Here is a 19,870-nt window from a genome sequence, read left to right as displayed (position 1 = left end):
ACCTTACAATACCAGGCCTATAAAATAATCACAATGAGATCATATGTTTTAATGGACCACCAGAAGTGTCCTTTCAGCATGTAGTTTGTACTTTATATTTCAAGGTCCTGAAAGCTCTTGAACAAATAATATATACGATATAAAAAAAACTCACATACTGGTCAATTCATCTATATTCCTGTAAATGAAGCCGAGTTACTTGCTTATTACATCTCTTCACTGCTAATAAGGCTGTGCAGTGTTGTTAACTACAGATCTACCATTCAGGTTGGTATCTGAGTCAGTAACCTTATAATGTACCAAACGATATTATACTGAATTGGGAAACCAGCTGCCAGCCCGTCAGTAAAGTTTGATGAATTCCCTCCCTGTATCTGATTACTGACACTAAAATCACAGCCATCAGAGATCATTGGACCTTTTCCTTGTGCATTGAAGAGTTGATCCAGAATTATCAAAAATTGTACAGTCTGGCAAACCTGTTACATTTTGCTAAAATGATCTTCTTGGTGTTGTTTACTGTATGTTCGTATGTTTGTGTGTTCTTTAATTGACCATTTTCTTCTTTTTTTTTTCTCTTTATCCATTTTTTTCTTATTAACTTATTTCTCATACTAACCTCTCTCTGTTTCCATTACATCCCTCCATAATGATGGCACCAAACCTCAATGCACTTTCTGTTGGGTTTGGTCATATCACTCACAGTGACCCTGATTCTACACAGGTGTAAGTAGACATATCTTTCTAACTACATCCCTACAGTGGACATGTTAAAGACAAATTATTCCCTCCTAGGTGTTGATTAATCTCTTGGGGTTCATGTTCCGGTGAAACTGTCTTTATCCTATCACAGTGAAAATGCTCAAGTTTATAGTGTCTCTAAGGGGCTTATGTGCAAAGATCATATTTGAGTTGTCATTTTACATCAACATTTTAGTGCCAAAATGCAGTACTAACTATCATAAATTGTCTGTCGTATGTAGGAAGTATGTGTGTGCCTTCATGCATACGATGCACAGTTCGCTGTATGAAATTAATTTTGTTGAAGTGCATCATGTTGAATACCTGATTGATGCACTTTAAATTACAAGAAAATAGTGTATATGTTACTTATAACTTTGGTTAGTAACTATAAATTATTAGTGTAATATTATTTATAAGAGCTGTACTGGGAAAATAATACAGTTTGTTAACTACATAATGAAACATCTGTACTGTGTCAAATACATTTTTGGTTGATACAGAGCAACTTAATTCTGCGCTAACAATAAAAACAGACTTTATAGGGTTTACAGGGGAAGAATAGATCAGTTTTTGTATGTGCATTTATGAGGTTTACGCCGGTTCAACTAGACAGACGATTTTGATGTAGGTTCTACTTTTTTTTTTGAGTGCACAAATACAATGGGGGTTATGCACAAAGCAGTGATAAGTGTTTTTAAGTGAGATAAATGCCTTTATTTCTCAATATTGCGTGCAGCGCGATTCACAAAGCAATGATAACACTGCAGTATCGCGCTTAAATGGCTTTTCATCATCAAAACAGTCATTGCTAAAAAAATTGCGCCATAAATTGCGGCAAAACTGCTTTTATCTCACTTAAAAACACTTATCACTGCTTTGTGCATAACCCGCAATATGTCCGTGCTAGATAATATTAGTGCATTCCATTCCTGTGTGCCAAAATACATTGTACTTTGGAGCACGGAAGGTCAATTACTTTTCACATTTCCACCCGTCAGTTTTACACCAAAGATGCCATTTGCAACACTTAGTACATATGCCCCTGAGTATTTCTATATCATTTTATTTCTTTTGGTGAAAATAATTATCAATTTTCACACCGGGTCTCGGACACTTTTTACCATACTAAGGGAATTATGTGCAGTATGCAAACCCCCTACAGAACTGATGTAAAAGAGCTCCATCCTAGGGTGATTGTTTTTATTTTTATCCTAATTAAAGTCATCAATGGTCCCTAGAAATATCTCCCAGGACCTCCTGGTTCCGGAGATATTTGTAGTTCTTTTGTGCTGGTTCTGACACCAAAAAAAACTACAAATATGGCTGTGGGCTACAAAAATGGCCACCAACAGAAAGCTGTGATTATTTCACGCTTTCTCTATTGGCTGCCCGGCCAAATCCTGACCTCGGTGGTCATATTGCTGGCTGGTCCCCTATAATGCTCAGCTCGCACACTCTTGAACCGGGTGTGTCCCGAACATTGGGCGACCACTGGTGAGCTCAGCAGAACCCCCCAGTTCCGGCAAGAGTAAAATAAATAAAATAATGATCAGTGAATGATGCTTTAATAACTAATAAGATCACTCATCCCCAGAGGGCAGCACAGAATGTCTGCAATTACTTACAGGTCACAAGTAGCAGGGCTTCTAAGTGTGCTTGCTCTAGTCTGCATTCAGCTGTCTTATGTCTGCACACTGTCCTCTCATGATGTTCTATTTGCCAGTCTCCCACGCGTTGTGTATTACATTTTCAGCATACATCACAACCTGAAATAAGATGCACATCATTGTTGTCCCATAGACTGTAACTGAGATTTCTACTTAGTGCAATGCTCAGTAAATGTGTTATTTTCAAGCCCCTCAAGCAAAGCAATAAAAACATAACCACAATTTAAAAAAAACAACTCATTAACTTTGTGGTACATCACTCAGCCATATAAATTAACAGGGTGTTCAGACACCATAGTGTATGACAAATCTACATATGGGCAGAAAAATGATATGAATAACTTCATTTGTACACCGGTGATGCTTGAGTCTAAAAATGAAGATCTATTTGGAGTTTTTGGGAATCTAACTTGTTTAGAGTTGTGTTGATTTAAAGGGTTCTCATAGGTTTATAGACTGGCATTTCTTCATATAGGTTAGGTTAGTTAGGCTTTGCCTTTCTCTTCCCATATATAAGGGAATCAATACATTTAGTTATCTTCATCGGGTTTTACAAAATAAGTCTCAAGGGACATGTGTTACAGTATGCCTATCTGCAAGAGTAATTGTTATGCATTTCAGTTAGTTGGGAACTTAATATAATAGATAGTACAACCAAATTACAAATGACACAAGGACCTATATCAACCAACTGAATATGTTAGAGATAGATTACCATTGTTTTCTATTTTTCACTGGGGCAAATGGTATATTAAATAATATTCCGCTACTTTAAAAAAAAGACAATAATCTGGAATGGTTAATGAATAATTTCCCACTGGATCAATAACTTTAAACTTTAAAAGAAAAAAAAAAGGCTAGGGCCCATATTTACTAAGTGGCCTTTTGCCAGAAGACATCTTCCAGAGATGGAAGATACCTTCCACCCCATAGACTGTGCTGGAAGGTGTCCCCTGGATGAAGACTGCTTTGTAAATATGTCCCTAAACATATTTTACAACCTCATGCCAGGATCTAAGTTAAGCAAATCTGCTCTGAATAACTTTTTCCCTTTTTGTGTGTTTTTTTTTTAATCTTGTTGATTTGTATTGTTACAATATATACCAAGAACCAAGCGTTATGTGTAACCTTTTCTGTGTGTTCTGTTGTTACAATCAAACCTCTTTACAATAAGTATATATATATTGAAACCTAGTGTTATCCAACATGTTTGGTCACATAAAAGCAGGGGTGCTCAACTCCAGTCCTCAAGATCCCCCAACATATCAGGTTTTAAGGATATCCCTGCTTCAGCACAGGTGGTTCACGATTGAGCCACCTGTGCTGAAGCAGGTATATCCTTAAAACCTGATCTGTTGGGGGGGGGGGTCTTGAGGACTGGAGTTGAGCACCCTGACATAAAGGATAGTTGATATGTATAACACTTACTTTTATTTAAGATGGCAGCACCCACGCCAGTGCACATTTCAAACCTTTACAGCTAAGAGGTGGTAAAGATTTTGAAGAAAATTGTACATATACCAGAAAAAGTTGAGCTTGCTCTTTATTCAGAGAGGTTTGATTATATTTTGAGAAACTGTTTTGGTGATGGTAATTTGCGTATGTGGTTATGTTGATGTAAATAAAGGCTTTTTGATGTAAAAGAAAATGACGTTAAAAAGCAGTCCATTCAAGTTTCTGATTATTGCATGTGAAGAAAAAACAGGCCACTGCAAGCCTCACAAAATAACCACATTTACAATTCAATGGCTACAAAAGATATTTACGTATTGTATAAATTCTGATAATGAGACGTAACTGTTTAAATGATACAAGCCTTTGTTTACATCCTTTAGAACTTTAAGTTAAAAGATATGTTTGTCTTACCAATAATGGCAACTGTTCGACGTTATCATTATTGTCTATTTAACAGGCAAGATCCAGTATTTAGATGTCAGCAGTTCTGGAAAATATATGACCATAAGCTCCATTAAAGAATGACTTAAGTTCTTGAATGTCCAATGTGACTTATCTATGTGAATGCTAATTTCTTAATGAAAATTCACTATAGAAAATTGCTGGTGGCTTCTCATTTAGAAAATATCCTGCAACAATGCCAGTAATGCACTAAATTTAATCAACCAAGTATTAGAAATTTGCTGCAACTTTTACTCACACCTCCCTCCCAAAAAAACATCCCATACCCCTTTCTCTAATAACACAAAACTATTGATAAAAAATATATAATTGATCAGGATACTCTGATCACAATAAAATATGCGATAACAGACATGTTTTAAGTTTTTTAATTGTGTAAGTGAAACACAAATTACACTCAATGCAATTCGTCAATGATCAACAATTCAAGGACAGCCCGGAATCTAATCATGCGAGCAATAATTACACAGCATTGAAAATCCAAGATATTCAGATAGTTAAAATGTTTTTAAGGATATTTTTAAATTAAAAGTCTGAACTACTAAGTTATTTTCTCTTTACAACTATGAGTTCTCTGTAGCCCTCATAATGACTTCAGTATGCCGTGAATATATCTTCCCTCTGGTGGAGAAGAGTTCAATTACATTCACGAATAGAAGACGGCTTCATCACATATTGAACATGGGCTAACAGGAAGAACAAGTATGTTCTTTCTTTTGCTGGTCAATATTTCTGCTGGGTGAGGGGATTCTCCAGCCGGGCTCAACAGCTCATCAATTCTAACATAGCAAGCTGCTGAAGTTAAGCATGTCAACAAGATGCTGCCAAGTTTAAAAGGCTAAGATTGGTTCAGTATATATAAAGGACCCTTAATACATCATCTGTAAAACAAATAACATTTCCTATATCAGCATTTAGTAAACTTATTTTTTATTTTTCACAGGAAATTAGAGATTGCCTTGTTATAGATGTTTGAAGAGACATCTGTTCCCACTGTATAATTCACATACAACTTGTGCATATATATATATATATATATTTATATATATATATATATATATATATACACATACATACACCTACATTTTTAAAGTGCCCAGATATATATATATATATATATATATATATATATATATACACACACGTGTATGAAACATTGTTATATTCATAACTTTAAAACATATTCTGATTCTATAACCAACTAAGTACCTGATAAGTATTTGATTGACTCAAAATGGGTCATTTAAGTTGCTACTCCCTTTAAAAAAAATGAACAGATTGGGCTAAAAAAAGATTGGGTGAAAAAAAACTCCCCTTTATCCTCTTATAAGAAATATCTCCATAAACAATCAGTGATGAGTAAATGTTGACAGGAAAAAAAAACTAGAGGACTTATAGCAGCCATTGGTTACAACTATTCTGCTGCTTGTCTAAAATACAGGACTTGCTTTCTCCCACTCACTGTAATGGTGCGTATCGCATTCGGCCTTGCAGCAGTGAAGAGGTTCAGTTTGATGATGCTTGATGACTTCTAGCTCCTCATGAGATTCTCTCACTGCTCCAGTTTTTCTCCCATGTTTGTTATAACATGTTTGTTGGTGATTTTGTGTCCGCATGACATGGAGCTGTAAAAAAAAAAAAACATTGATGTGGCTATTTCCAACTGGCTTCTTTCTGCATTGCAGTAACCTCCATGTTAAAGATCCTCTCATAGACATTGCTTCTCCAGTGTATCAGGCTGTGCTTAAAAATCAGGGCAAAAGTGAATACGAGATTGACGACTGGGCACGCCGTGCTGCCAACCTGCAGTCCAAGTCCTTTCGTGTCCTCGCACAGATGACTGGAACGGAATACAGTGAGTAGACTTAACGCGCAAGACTAATGACAATGTGCATGCACTTCTGGCTTGTTGATGAAGTATACTAATGGAATTGGATATTTGGGCTCCAAATGCACAGAGCTCCATTAATCACTTGGCGTCACATTAAGACTAATGCTGTATCTTCAAAGGACAATAACACTATGTTAAGTCACGTTTTCTCCCATCAACTATCATGGACGTTAGGGATATGCCATGCAAATAAGGCGTTATCATAAAATCTCAGATCCACTAAAGTTACTACGGGGACTTAACGTTACGTTAGTTAGGTGAGACCTACATTTGGTGTAACAGGCAGTCCTCGGTTATCCGACGTAATCCATTCTGGAAAGTAGGGTTGGATAGTGAAAGTGTTGTAAAGTGAGCCCCATGTTAATCAGTGGCGGCGAGCGTTGGATAAGACGGCGTCAGAAAACGGCCCCATAGGATTGCATTGTGATGTGTCGGATATGCCGTCCATCGTAAAGTGAAACGACGGATAGCGAGGACTGCCCGTACTCACATCCAGACCATGAAATAGGGCTTTTGCCGTGCCTGGATGGGGGTAATTAATCATTTAAATAACATGGCATTATTTCCCACCACTATTTCCCTTTCCTCTCCTATTTCTCCCCACTTCAGCAAACGCTCAGGTCAGGATAACAGTAACACATAAAGAATGACGATAACGCAATGTTAGAATAACATGACCTTAAGATTATGCTTATGAGATATGGTACTGCGCTTGTCTTGGAAACCATGTAAACTCGGGGAGCTTAACTTCCATTCCTGTTTTGGGTACGGTCACATTAGGAGCCCTGATTTAATAGAGCTTTATGCATCTGGGCCCCAATGGGGTAAATCTTGGAGAATGCCCCAGAATGTCCCCCTTGGTGACTTTAAATGCCCTAGAATGAAACTGGAGGAAATCTAGAAGAAGAAGAACTTAAATGAAGGGGTTGTGGAGTTCATTAGGGCATGTTCAGAAAGGCTTGGGAGTAATCACCTAACCCAGGGGTGCGCAAACTGGGGGGCGCAAGATTTTCTGGGGGGGAGGGGGCGCAGCACTTACAGAGGCCCCGCGCGCTTCCCCACAACATTTAAATTAAATGCCGGGGGAGCGTGCGAGGCCTCTGTAACTCCCTCTTACCTGCTCTCAGCCGGCTTCTGGCGATGCGTCACCATGGCAACGTGAAGGCTAATGACGCCACCGATGCCTGAGAAAAGATAAGGGGGGGGAGGAGTTGGGGAGCATGCAGGGGGGGGGGCAAAGAAAAAAATTGTGCATCCCTGACCTAAGCAATTAAAAAAACAGAGACCAAAGCAAGTTTTACAGTGAAAGAGCCCTCATGTTTCATGAGGTTAGGTGCCATGTTTCTAAATGTAGTGTTTACACCAGGGATGGCCAACTCCAGTCCTCAAGGGTTACCAACAGGTAAGGTTTTCAGGATATCCCTGCTTCAGCACAGGTAGCTCAATCAGTAAGACTGAGCCACTGATTGAGCCACCTGTGCTGAAGCTGGGACTGATTCAGCCACCTGTGCTTAAGCAGAGATATCCTGGCCTGTTGATGGCCCCTGAGGACTGGAGTCGCCCACCCCTGGCTAACACAGTGGAACACGTGTTTTAATGTGGGCTGCAACTTCCAGTAACATTTCCTCTTGTTTGTCCCACAGTGCAAGACCCTGATGAAGATGCCCTGAGAAGATCAAGGTAGGCAACTAGCAGCAAAACAATGTGGCCATCTTAATTGATAACAACTGCCTAAAGCTCTGAAGCAGAATTAATAAACACAAATTAAACATGATTTAACACAAAGTTCACTTGCTATTGGCTTTTAAACTGGCAACATGCAAGAGACCCGAGCAGTGACCAGCTCTGTATTTGGACTTGGTCTGTAAGAAGCCATCTATAAACGATGCTGTGGTAGTGTTGAAATCATATGCGCAATTTATTTGGACGAGACCCTCTGTGAAGTGTATTACTCAATACAGCATTCACATTTCATTCATTAATAAATAAACTCAGTGAAAACCATTCAAATCAAAGTTTGTCTTTGTTTACAATTCTATACCCGATTGATACCATGCTGGGGAGTATTACATTTATGAATGTTTCATATAGATACTGTAAATAAAAATACCACTTGTGGCGCATTTCCACATCTGAGACACATCTGCAACTCTGTCTTTCACCCATTATCACTTAGCAAACAGTGCTTCCACTGCAGCCAGGGATTCTGGGTAATGACATGCAAATGAGCACTCTTTACTTCTGATCCATTCTAACATAGACCCCTATAAGCTTATGCCTGCTGCATTACACAGCTTTTTCAGCACTGCCTGGGTTAAAGAAGTGCAGAGCCAGTAACCTACTCACAGACCGCTATTTCGACCTTTTGGGTCTCATATATTTACTGAGAAGCGTAGTCAGGACCCTTTATTAAAGATAATTTACAAGCAATTAAACCAGACCTAAGTTCAACTCCTTAAACACAAAATGCTTTTACATACATAGGCCACATTTGAAATGACAGAAAGTATTATTACTTTTTTCATTCAGTGACCTGTGTAGTGTTGCAGCTGCCGGTATTTAAATGATAGAAGACAGACTTCTTGAAATGCAGAAATTAACGAGCCTGCATTTGACATTAAGTTTATCAGCTGACAAACAACTCGATTTGTTTAACTGCTTTTTTAAAAATGAAACCCCAGTTTAAGAGAAACATGTTTCAGATCTGGAGAGATTCAAAAATAGCTTTTAGTGGCAGGAGAATGTACAAGGGAGGGAAACGTGCAGAGCTCAGCGCATATTACTGAATGGATGGTCAAATCAGGTTTTAAATAGTGCTAAGAAAAAGATCCAAATAAAACCTTCAACAGAACCAGCTAGAGCAGCGGTGGGCAACTGCAGTCCTAAAGGGCCACCAACAGGTCAGGTTTTTAGGATATCCAAGTTTCAGCACAGGTGGCTTCTTCGGCTGAGCCTCTGATGGAGCCACCTGTGCTGAAGCAGGCATATTCCGAAAACCTGACCTGTTTGTGGCCCTTGAGGACTGACGTTTCCCACCCCTGCTCTAGACGAGCATAGTGAAAAATAATAAGCTAGTTGCTACTATGTTTTCTTCCCTTCGTAAACTGACCTGGTGCTTTAAAAATGGAGGCAATTAAAAAGCAGGAAATGAAATGAAAACTTTTTGTCGAGTGGTAAACCAGTTGGAGGCATAAGTTAGCATTGGTGGGGGAAAAAATCTGTGTAATGCGGCAGGCATAAGCTTATAGGGGTCCATGTTAAAATGGACAAGAAGCAAAGAGGGCCTCACTGTGAGTGCTCATTTGCATGTCATTACCCAGAATCCCTGGCTGCAGTGGACGCAACGTATGCCACAAAATAATGGGGAAAGGCTGGGTTGTGGACTTGTTTGAGATGGGGATGTACTCACAAGTGGTATTTTCATTTAATTTATCATAGATAATTATGAAGAGAAAAAAACACCCCCAGCATGGCTCGTACTATATTGGTCAGTTCAAACGCTATCCTAAATATTACAGACAGACGTGGAGCGCTGATTGTCTCTTCCTCAGCACACACATTAGTTCAGACAGGCAATCAATAACAGAACTGTGTATAGGAACCAAGTGCACACTGCAAAAGCAGCTCTGCCAAAGGAAATCCTCAATATCAGAGAGGTGTCTGACGACTGGCTCAAGCTGTCCATGGTTTAGGAAATAGAGATGTAAAGGGGCCATGTTTGTGAATGTCGTAACAATCCAAATAAATTGCCATAACTGTAGGCTGGGGAGTGAAGGTCGCGCTCCCTAACCCCTCTCCCTTTTATTCCTCCTCTCTCTCTCTCTCTCTCTCTCTCTCTCTCTCTCTCTCTCTCTCTCGCTCTCTCTCGCTCTCTCTCGCTCTCTCTGTTTCTCCATGCCACAGGGAAAAGTTTGAAACGGAACGTAACAGCCCACGCTTTACCAAATTGCGCAAGTGGCATCACGGCCTTTCGGCCCAAATCCTTAATGTTTAAAGCCATACGCCCACGTGTAACACAATATCTATTGAAAGGCAATGAAGCACATTCAAATGGAACGCATCACTAAACATTAAAGAGTTGCCATATACATACATATAAATATATAAATAGAAAGCACAGGGGTGTGTTCTTGCAGTGCCTGTCATTACTCTCCTTTCTGTTGCAAGTCCTGTTGTAACCCTCCATTGTCAATAAAAAAACAAACCTTAGTGCTTGTAAAGAGGTCATTATTTTGCTCGGTGTTGCATTTACTCTGTAGGAAATGTAGGGTTGAAAAGTGCTGTTGAAATTAAAAAAGTGAATGGCTGTTGTATTTCCTTTACATAAAAATAAGGTCAAACTAACATAGTGTCAGGTTTTCCTCGATCATCTGTTTGGGCTGGTAAATTGTAGACTGGAAATTACACATGGACATGGTTGGCATAGGATTAGGTAGCGTGCATGCCTGCTATGCAGGTCAGTGATGGAAACTGGTTTGGAAGCCTTAGCAACATTGGTGGTTTTGTGGTTTTGCTGCCCTAGGAGGCTTTATGTAGTATGCAAAACACACTGTATTTGCAGGTGGCAAGTGACAGGAGAGTGACTTCAGTTTCTAGCTTTCTATCTGGTATGCTTGCAGGTTAGAAACTGTTCAAGTAGAAAAGGTTAGTGTGTGTCATTGCAGAGTTGTGCCAATGCACCATCTTATCAGGTTCAAAGCAAGATGTGGATATTGATGACTTTTGATTCTCCTATAACCCTTTTATCTAAATGGCTTGTAGTCTATATTGAATTAATTCATGCTGGAGGTGGCTTTGCAGCTCTGAAGGCAACATATAACCCTGGCTTTCTCTGAAGGACAATGTAGTCTTATTATTTTGAGTTGCTGACAACATTTCTACATGGGCATTTGGAAGCCACGTACTAGCTGTCGATTGTAAAGATTTGAAGGATTGGCTTGTTTGGTGGACTTTATATTTGAAGTGAATATGTTTTGTATTCTAGTGCAGTGGGGCTCACCTCCAGTCCTCAAGACCCCCCAAAAGGTTAGATTTTAAGGCTATCCCAGCTTCAGCATAGGTGGCTCAATCAGTGGCTCAGTCTTTGACTTAGCCACTGATTGAGCCACCTGTGCTGAAACAGGGATAGCATAAAAACCTGACCAGTTGGGGGTCTTGAGGCCTGGAGGTGAGCCCCCTTGATCTAGTGTGTTGCACTTTTTGAATCTAGTGGGGGGTATCTGCCACTGGCATTCAGAGAGACACTTAAGCTATAGGTCCCAAATAAGGTGCTTATATCTTATATAAAGTTTGAGTTTTACTGTAGTGCTCCATTCTTTTGTATTTTAACCTTTATGTTGATTAAGATGCTTTTAGCAGAAAGAGGAGAAAACATCCTATGGAATAAACACACTACTAACCATCTCCTGAGTCACCGTCTGCGTACCATTGTTGTTAAGGAGTCTGATTGATACATTGTATTAGACGGGGTTTCTGTTCGAGGTATTGTAAGGATTTACAATGAGACAATAGTTATTAGTTTTTCTTTTTCAACTAGATTTATGAGAACGTAGGCAACATTGTTCATATCGAGGAATGTGATAACAAATAGACAATGGTGTTCATATAATATAAGATGTTATTTTATTGGCTTCAATGTTGTGTTGCTTTGAACTTTGAATTCAAAGTTAACTTCTCTGTATTGCTGTTGCCTACAATGTTCTGTATGAATAGTGGCACATTATATGTTTGTGAAAATAAAATGGTTAAATCAAAATACATGCTGTGCTTTTTTACGTTAACCACTAGATTACTGAGGATTAGAGGTTTAAAGAAAGCAGTAGTACTGGATAATAGCTAATCCTACACGGACGTTTTTGTGTTCCACTGTAAATGGCCCCAGTTACATGTCTTCTCTTCTCAATTTACATATAAAGTTTCTACTTGGCTTTTTGGATAAATAGCGGTTTCATCTGATCTTCAGTGGTTATGGACAGGGCCGCTTTATACATTAGGCCGACTAGGCACAGTGCCTGGGGCCTACGAACCTTTTAGGGCCTACAATATTTCACTTGAAAAAATACCTAAACAAAAAAAAAATATCACAAAATAAGAGAAAACAGCAAATTTTTATTTAAAATGCCTTCGAAGTATCGATACCTTTAAATATCGAAACAAAAGTATTGATGCCAAATATCACTAGTATCGAAAGAAACAAGCAAACGATGAAATTAGCATAAAAATATCGGACACACAGGCCTCTAGAAATAAAAGTGCTTATGGCCTACGAAGGTCTTAAAACGGCCCTGGTTATGGAGTAGTACATATGAGAGTGACATTCTATTTTGCTATATAACCGGAATGTATTTAATTAAAAAATTCTAATTAGTTGACAGATACATCACTGCCAACTCATCAGAGGGGAAAATAAAGCTTTCAAAAAAAGTACTTTTGATTAGCGAGTACTATTGCTTTAATCTCAAATTACTAGAACAAATGTCATTTTGAATCTTTGGCTAAATACAAGAATATTTAGATGGGGTATATACCTCACAACATACATATAATATAAAGCTTAAACATATTATAAAACTATTAAATATTAGCGATTACAGTATGTTAATACAATAATATCCACTTTAGTGCCATAAGGCTAGTTTATTTATTTAATACCAAAGCCAATCATTTTTGCCTATGTGGAAACAATGTTACCCAACTGTTTTAAAGCAGCAATCAGGGGTATAAGCATTTTAACTTCTCTGACCCGTTCAGTCCCCCAGAAGTCATTGGTGGTTCCCCTATATCTTCCCGTTCCGGAGAGGCAAACCATTATGGCTGCCGGGGTCAGGGCTTGATATGACAAGCAATAAAAAAGCATGACATCGCAACCTTCTTTTCTTGACCCCGACAGCCATGTTTGTAGTCCCTCATATTTGTTGTTTCTTGTGTCAAAACCGGCACACAGAAAACTACAGATATCTCCGGAACCAGGAAAGGTCAGGCAAGCCGGGATTGCTGCTTTAAAAGCCTGTTATGTTAGACCATGGGTGGCCAACTCCAGTCCTCAAGAGCCATCAACGGGTCAGGTTTTCAGGATGCTTCAGCACAGGTGGCTCAGTCGTTGACAGAGCCAGTGAGCCACCTGTGCTGAAGCGGGGATATCCTGAAAACCTGCCCTGTTGGTGACCCTTGAGGACTGGCGTTGGCCACTCCTGTAGGCTATTGTTTCAATATGGACCTACCTGTTGCCCAGCTGCTATTTATTCTTACCCCAGCTTGGCCCTGTAATTGTCTCCCCTGCAGTAAGAGAGGATTCTGTCTTACACCGTTCATATGCTGCTTTCCAAGTCAGCTCTACAATAACTTTTTGTGAGTTCTATAGGTCCTGGACGTACACAACTATCCATACATACATCCATGGACGTGCACAACTATCCATACATATTTGCATTTGTTTTACGACTTGCAAAGACCATATAGTTTGTTTCTTGGTTTAAAACACATATAGGATCTGGAAATCTCATATATAACAGCTATAGCATCTATGTATGAGCCTTATGTCTTTTAAAAGGCCATTTGGGGAATTTGCTGAGGAAAGGTAAATACATATGTAGACCCCTTGGTGCTAATGAGGCCCCTGTGTACACATATAGAAAAGCACTGAAAGTTAAACATATCTTACCGACCTTACAGGTATTGTTACTTTGTATCAGCTGAAATGTAGATTAGAAATTGCCTAATGAAGCTATAACACTAATGCGGTTGGGGGAGAGTGGGCGGTGGTTGAGTGTTTGTGGCCATTCATTTAAAGGGATAGACCAGCTCAGTAGATACAATGTAGCACGTGTGGCAATGTATCCATCCTGCAATCCCAAACTGAACAAATAAGTCGCACGCTTGTGCATCCATGAAGATGCTGCCAAAGGGGCCGCCAATAAGCATAAAACAAAGCAAAATCGGCCTTCAAGGTAAAATTGCTTGATTGGTTATGAAATAGGGAAGTACCCTTTTCTGCTGTGGCCTGTGCTTGTTTACTTGATACTAACCTCTTACTGTTCTTCTCTGTATATAATTCCTCTCTTCTTTCCATGTATACTCCAGTAGCTAGACATGCAGTATGGTGGGATTACTCACCGCATGCAGTGCATGCAGCTAGAGGTCAATTGCATGTTTTATAGGCAATGACTATGCATTGTACCTCCCCTCCTGTCTGCATTCCAAAAATATGATATGATAAGAATGTATTCTCATACAGTGCTGACAATGTATGCAGAATTCTATATGCAGAATACGCAGGCTCTATGAACCCCTGCACCAAGGAGCATGCACTCTACTGTATGTGTTTGATGCCTGAGGCATGGAGGTATAAAGTAACTTCTCAAGATCACTTGCAGCTGGCACTGGGTCTCAAACTGTTTTGCCCCAGTCCCCCCCTTCCAATAATTGTATTTTCAATAGGCCACTTCATTTTCATGGGTTAGCATACACAAATACATCACTAGGATATCACTGTGAAAGGATCAGGCATGTTTTGTCCTTATAGCTTAGCAGTGAATGTTATCCAATAACATGACACATGCATTGCATTCACTGCTGTCTCTCTGATTGTGGCGTTACTTCCATTAATGTGTTCGTTGGATTCTCTCTTGTGACATTTTATGCTTGACTCAAGCTTTTAGTAGAATCAAACACTGTAAATCACCCCAGAGAAATGGTTCTGAGTAGCAGATGTAGAAAGAATGATAATAGGTGAGATATAGCATACTGTACATCGTAGCATAGCTATGTATAGACTAATTACAGTGGTTGTGTTCAATGTGAGACAGGGAGGAAACTGATACCATTGTCTATAGAAATTGTAACCTAGATTTGTGTACGAAATAGTATTGTGTTACTTGTAGTTGTACAATAAAAGCACATGAGTGCGCAGGATATGTCAGGATTTGTGTCAGAAGATTTTAGTAGAAAGATGGTATATTTTCTATTTGTTGCTAATATATCTATCTAAAATATATCTATCCTCTTCTATGTGCTTATATATACAGTTATCTGTTGTTTGTCTACCTCGTCAGTAATACTGTTCGTTCCTTCATACTTATGGCGATAGCTTGTGTTCCATGTGTATGTCCAGCATACTGTGGCAATGTGTTTGTATAGATATAACATTCCCGGCTTGCTTCAATGCTTGGTATAGCAGTGTTCCTTTGTGTACAGCTTTTACAACCATATAAGAAGCTATGCAAGAAAAACACACACAACACACAACACACAACACACACACACACGTGTATATATATATATACTGTAGATCAGGGGTGCTCAAAAACAGTTCACAAGCCACCCCTCCTCCAACAGGGCCTCCCCCAACAGGTCAGGTTTTCAGGATATCCCTGCTTCAGCACATGTTGCTCAATAAGTTCATGCTTCAGCACAGATGGCTCAGTTTTTGATTGAGCCTCCTGTGCTGAAGCTGGGATATCCTGAAAACTGTTGGGGGGGCTTGAGCACCATGCTCTGGATATCAGTGAATCATTAAATATACCTGTGACACTTTGCTCCTTTCTTTCTGTCACCGCAGCAGATGCGCTGCTATCGGTAATTAGTGGGAGACAGCAGGTTTTGAAATGTTGAGGTGAAGATATTCTTGGGAGAATTCCAAGAACTATTTCTAATGGTTTCATTCTTTAATTAGAATATGGAAAAATTAGTCCAATTACATTACCATACACATTTCACTATCCAGTGCAGCTTATTCACTTTCAGTGGTAAGAAGCATTAAAAACACAATTTTATACTAAAGTAAGATCTCACTTTTACCCAAATCTACAAAAGGTTGCTAAGCTAGGTGCTAAGGTGTGGCGTGCTGAAGCGTAGTACCCTTTTGTGGATTTGGGCATTTATTGTTAAAACCAGAATTACATGGGTAGGCAAATGGTTATAAGACAAGTCTCAGACAGCATGTGCTTCACTCTATGTCCCTATGTCCCTCTATGTAACCAGGTTCCCTCCATCACCTTCCAAACTAACCACAATATACACAGATGAATATTTCTCTATGCAAACATACAGGCTGTGAACGGCCTTTGGCGTGGGCTGCTCCGTCTTTTTCTTACGTGGCTGAGAAAGAGAAACTGGCTTCCTTGCCCTGCAGATCTGGGACCTGAACTACAAATGCATGTGACTCCTGATTGCAATAAGACCTTTGTTATTTATCCCTTGTTTCTTCTAGATGTTTTCCCTCTAATGTCTTAATTGTCTTCAGTTACCAAGCACCACACCAAGAACACCCCAACTGTGCTGAAAATGTATTTATTTATTAAACCTTTAAATATCATCAACAAATCCTAAAAGGTTTTACCCCCAAACCAAGCAATAGAACAAGCAGAGGCAAAATCATTCTTCTCTTTACACTCTCTAAACCCCAGCAGGTTTTCTAGCTGTTGCCAAATCAGAACCCCCAATCTACTGGTCGGGGTCATCTGCTTTAATGTAAATAGAAGTTCACGGAGAGATCGCAGAGAGCCAAAGAAAAGCCGGGATGTCACATGTTGCTAACTTTCAGTTCCTGCTGTACATGAGCTAGCTAAAAAATAAGGGCTGTGGGTCACGGATTTGGGGAGCTTTGGCTTCTTTCATCCTGGTTATTACATAGTTCAGGGGTGCTAAACTCCAGTCCTCAAGCTCCCCCCAACAGGTCAGGTTTTCAGGCTATCCCTGCTTCAGCACAGGTGGCTCAATCAGTCCCTGCTTCAGCACAGGTGGCTCAATCAGAGGCTCAGTCGTTGACTGAGCCTCTGGTTGAGCCACCTGTGCTGAAGCTGGGATAGCCTGAAAACCTGACCTGTTGGGGTGAGGGGGGGCTTGAGGACTGGAGTTTAGCACCCCGGACATTGGTGGTACTCAGTCGATGTACTGAAATGGGATCCTAGCATCGCAAGGCGTTATCAGGCTGCTGTTCCCAAGTCTGTCGTTTTCAGTGAACAGGCAATAGGATGAAAATTGTTACAGCCCATATGGCTCAGAGAGATATTACCCACTGGGAAGCTCAGCAAGTATTTGTGCTTACGGAAGGCTTTATACAGACAGCCAGTTGCTGACTCCAAGAAGGCCAGTCCATGCTCTCCTCGTACCCTGTTCGTCAGCACTAAGGGCCTCATGCAGAGAGCAGCGCTATTTGAAATCTCGCCATTTTCCGGAGAAAATTGCGCAAAAAACAGCTGAAAATGGCGAGCTAGGAAAAACGCGCCATTTTTTTTCTATTTCAAAATCTCGCCGCACGGCTGGCGAGAAACTACATCTCGCCAGTCTGAAAAGTATCCGAATTCAGAAAGGCGCGCTCGCCATCTAGCGGCTGGTTTTGGCGCGATTTTCGTCAATTTTCTCCGCCAACTAAAGTTGGCAAGAAGCAGGAGCTCGCCGGCTATAGGGAGAAAAAAAAATGCGCGATTTTTTTTTTCTCCCTTTCAGCTGCGCGCATTTCCTCATTTACAATTCTCCACATGCAGTAATGCTAAAAATAGCGGATTTCGCCCATTTCTGCATATGGAGAATAAAACTCTCCATTAAACCTACTTTTTATTCCCCTCTCCAATTTTAAAAAGCGCTGCTCTCTGCATAGGCCCCTAAGTATACTGTAGTGCTGCTGATACCTGATTTGCTGGTCAAACATGCAGGTGTCACATTTACATGTTCTAGGCTTAAAAATATATATATATATTTGATTGTAGCATTGCCCTGCTATCCACTACAGCAGGGGGCTCACCTCCTGCGCTCAAGACCCCCCCCCCCCACCAACTGGTCAGGTTTTCAGGATATCGCTGCTTCAGCACAGGTGGCTCAATCAGAGGCTTGGTCTTTGAGACTCTGATTGAGCCACCTGTGCTGAAGCTGGGGACATCCTAAAAACCTGACCTGTTGGGGTGGGGGGGGTCTTGAGGACTGAGTTGGGCCCCCTACACTACAGCAGTAGTGATGTACCATTTCCTTATCATAGTTAAAAAAAAAATTAAAAAAAGGTAAATATTTATATAAATATATATGTTATTTAAAAGGGAAAAAAAATCAGAAAGAATATGGAATAATAATCTTCGTGTTGGAAAAAAAAATACAGGAAATTGTTAGTGAAAATGTCCAAAAATGAAAACTAAAATGTAGTTGTTAATAAGCAAGAATTAAACATTCGAAATGATAAATATTTTATGTCTCAAAATGCTTTTTGAACATCGTCGTATAAAGACAAGCTCAAAATATAGATTATAAACGTAGGAAACTCAGCTCTCGGACATTTCTTTGCATCTCTAACAGTGGTTTCTTTGTATAGTTACTTTGACCACTGAGAAGGATTCAAAAGGGCATGAAAAAGCATTACTACCTGAACTAATAACTCAGCTTTCTGTGTCCCTTACCCTCCAAGACATTGGATTGTTGTCTGTGTGTGTCGCTCTCTTCTCTGTATTCTGTTTTGTTTCCTCTTCCCATTTTCCTTTCTTTCTCTCTTTTAACCCTCACAAACTCCCCTGCCACCATGATTCAACAGTACCCCACACATGCTCTATAGGTGAAAGATGTGCTTTAGTTGCCATAATGATGTAGAATGGGCTGGGGCAAAACAATAACAAAACACTTAGAGGCCTAATGCTGCTAGAAGCCTGACCCCAACTGATTGCCTTGTCCTGAAGTTCTCTAAGAACACTTTGCTCCACTGGACACAAGCCACGCTTCTGATTGTCTTGCTTTGAGAGTGATCTTTAACTTATTTTGCATGGACTTTGGGGTTCTTGATATATTATTGTGTTAACGCCTCTTTCTTTTTTTCACTTTTTAATCTCTCCATTCCACTTCAGCTTCACATTGTGTACGGCATTGCAATGAAATCCATGACTCACCACAAGCCAAGGTGGAAAATAATGTGTTATGCAACGTCAACAGGGAAACTTAATCTATCTTTGTATCTCCATAGAGGAAAATTGAAGGGCTGGTTCCCTAACAGCCTATTACAGAATGCATAAGGAGCAGCACATTAGAGATGTAGGGATTAATGTATCAAGTACACTTTATAAGTGTTATGCAGTCATCGAGTGCAAAGTATTCTGTTCATTACTTCATATTTATTCAAAGGTGACGTACACAAACTCAAACCTGGCAAAATGGGGTAAAAAAACAACACTTAGGCCCCTATTAAATACACTAAAAAATATTTCTTATGTTAGAGAGAACAGGTCTATTCAAATGACACCTTAAGAGTGTATAGACTAAGGGCCTTAGAAACCAATCCCACAATGCAACTGTGCAAGCTTGTATTAGAAGACTGAAAATTCCCAGAAACACACACATTGTGTACATTCCTCTCATATCGCTTCAGACTTAAGTGGAACAAATCAAAGCAAAGTATCATAATACATTGTCTTCTACACAACATGATATCAATTTAACTCCATAAAGGCCAGACTGTGTGCTTGATTTTATATGTATATATATTTTATATATATTTAAATCAAATTAATCAGACCACTCTCTTATACTGTTGTCCTAAGAAAACACATCAGCAGGTGCATAGAAGTATATAATGTATAACATGCATGACTCTTCTTGGGTCAAATCTGTGTGTTTATATATATATATATATATATATATATATATATATATATATATATATATATATATATATATATAT

At 39.5% G+C, this 19,870-nt stretch overlaps 1 protein-coding gene across 24 annotated transcripts in view; it reads left to right on the top strand.

The window, feature by feature from the left end:
* The window catches only part of LDB3 (LIM domain binding 3), a 154,935-nt gene that overhangs the window by 84,844 nt on the left and 50,221 nt on the right, over positions 1 to 19,870 (top strand). For 22 of the 24 annotated variants that reach the window (XM_075610532.1, XM_075610533.1, XM_075610540.1 and 19 more), the window contains 2 exons: positions 6,014 to 6,183; positions 7,863 to 7,899. In XM_075610532.1, the coding sequence (XP_075466647.1) occupies positions 6,014 to 6,183; positions 7,863 to 7,899 (207 nt within the window). Of the gene's footprint in view, positions 1 to 705; positions 727 to 6,013; positions 6,184 to 7,862; positions 7,900 to 10,122; positions 11,975 to 19,870 lie in introns of those variants that run through there. The other 2 variants (XM_075610538.1, XM_075610557.1) reach the window with 2 other exon arrangements.

Source organism: Ascaphus truei, chromosome 8 (genome assembly GCF_040206685.1).
Source record: "Ascaphus truei isolate aAscTru1 chromosome 8, aAscTru1.hap1, whole genome shotgun sequence".
Classification (NCBI taxonomy): Eukaryota; Metazoa; Chordata; class Amphibia; order Anura; family Ascaphidae; genus Ascaphus; species Ascaphus truei.
The sequence above is the reverse complement of the archived record's forward strand: the minus strand, read 5'-3'. Positions and strand labels throughout refer to the sequence as shown.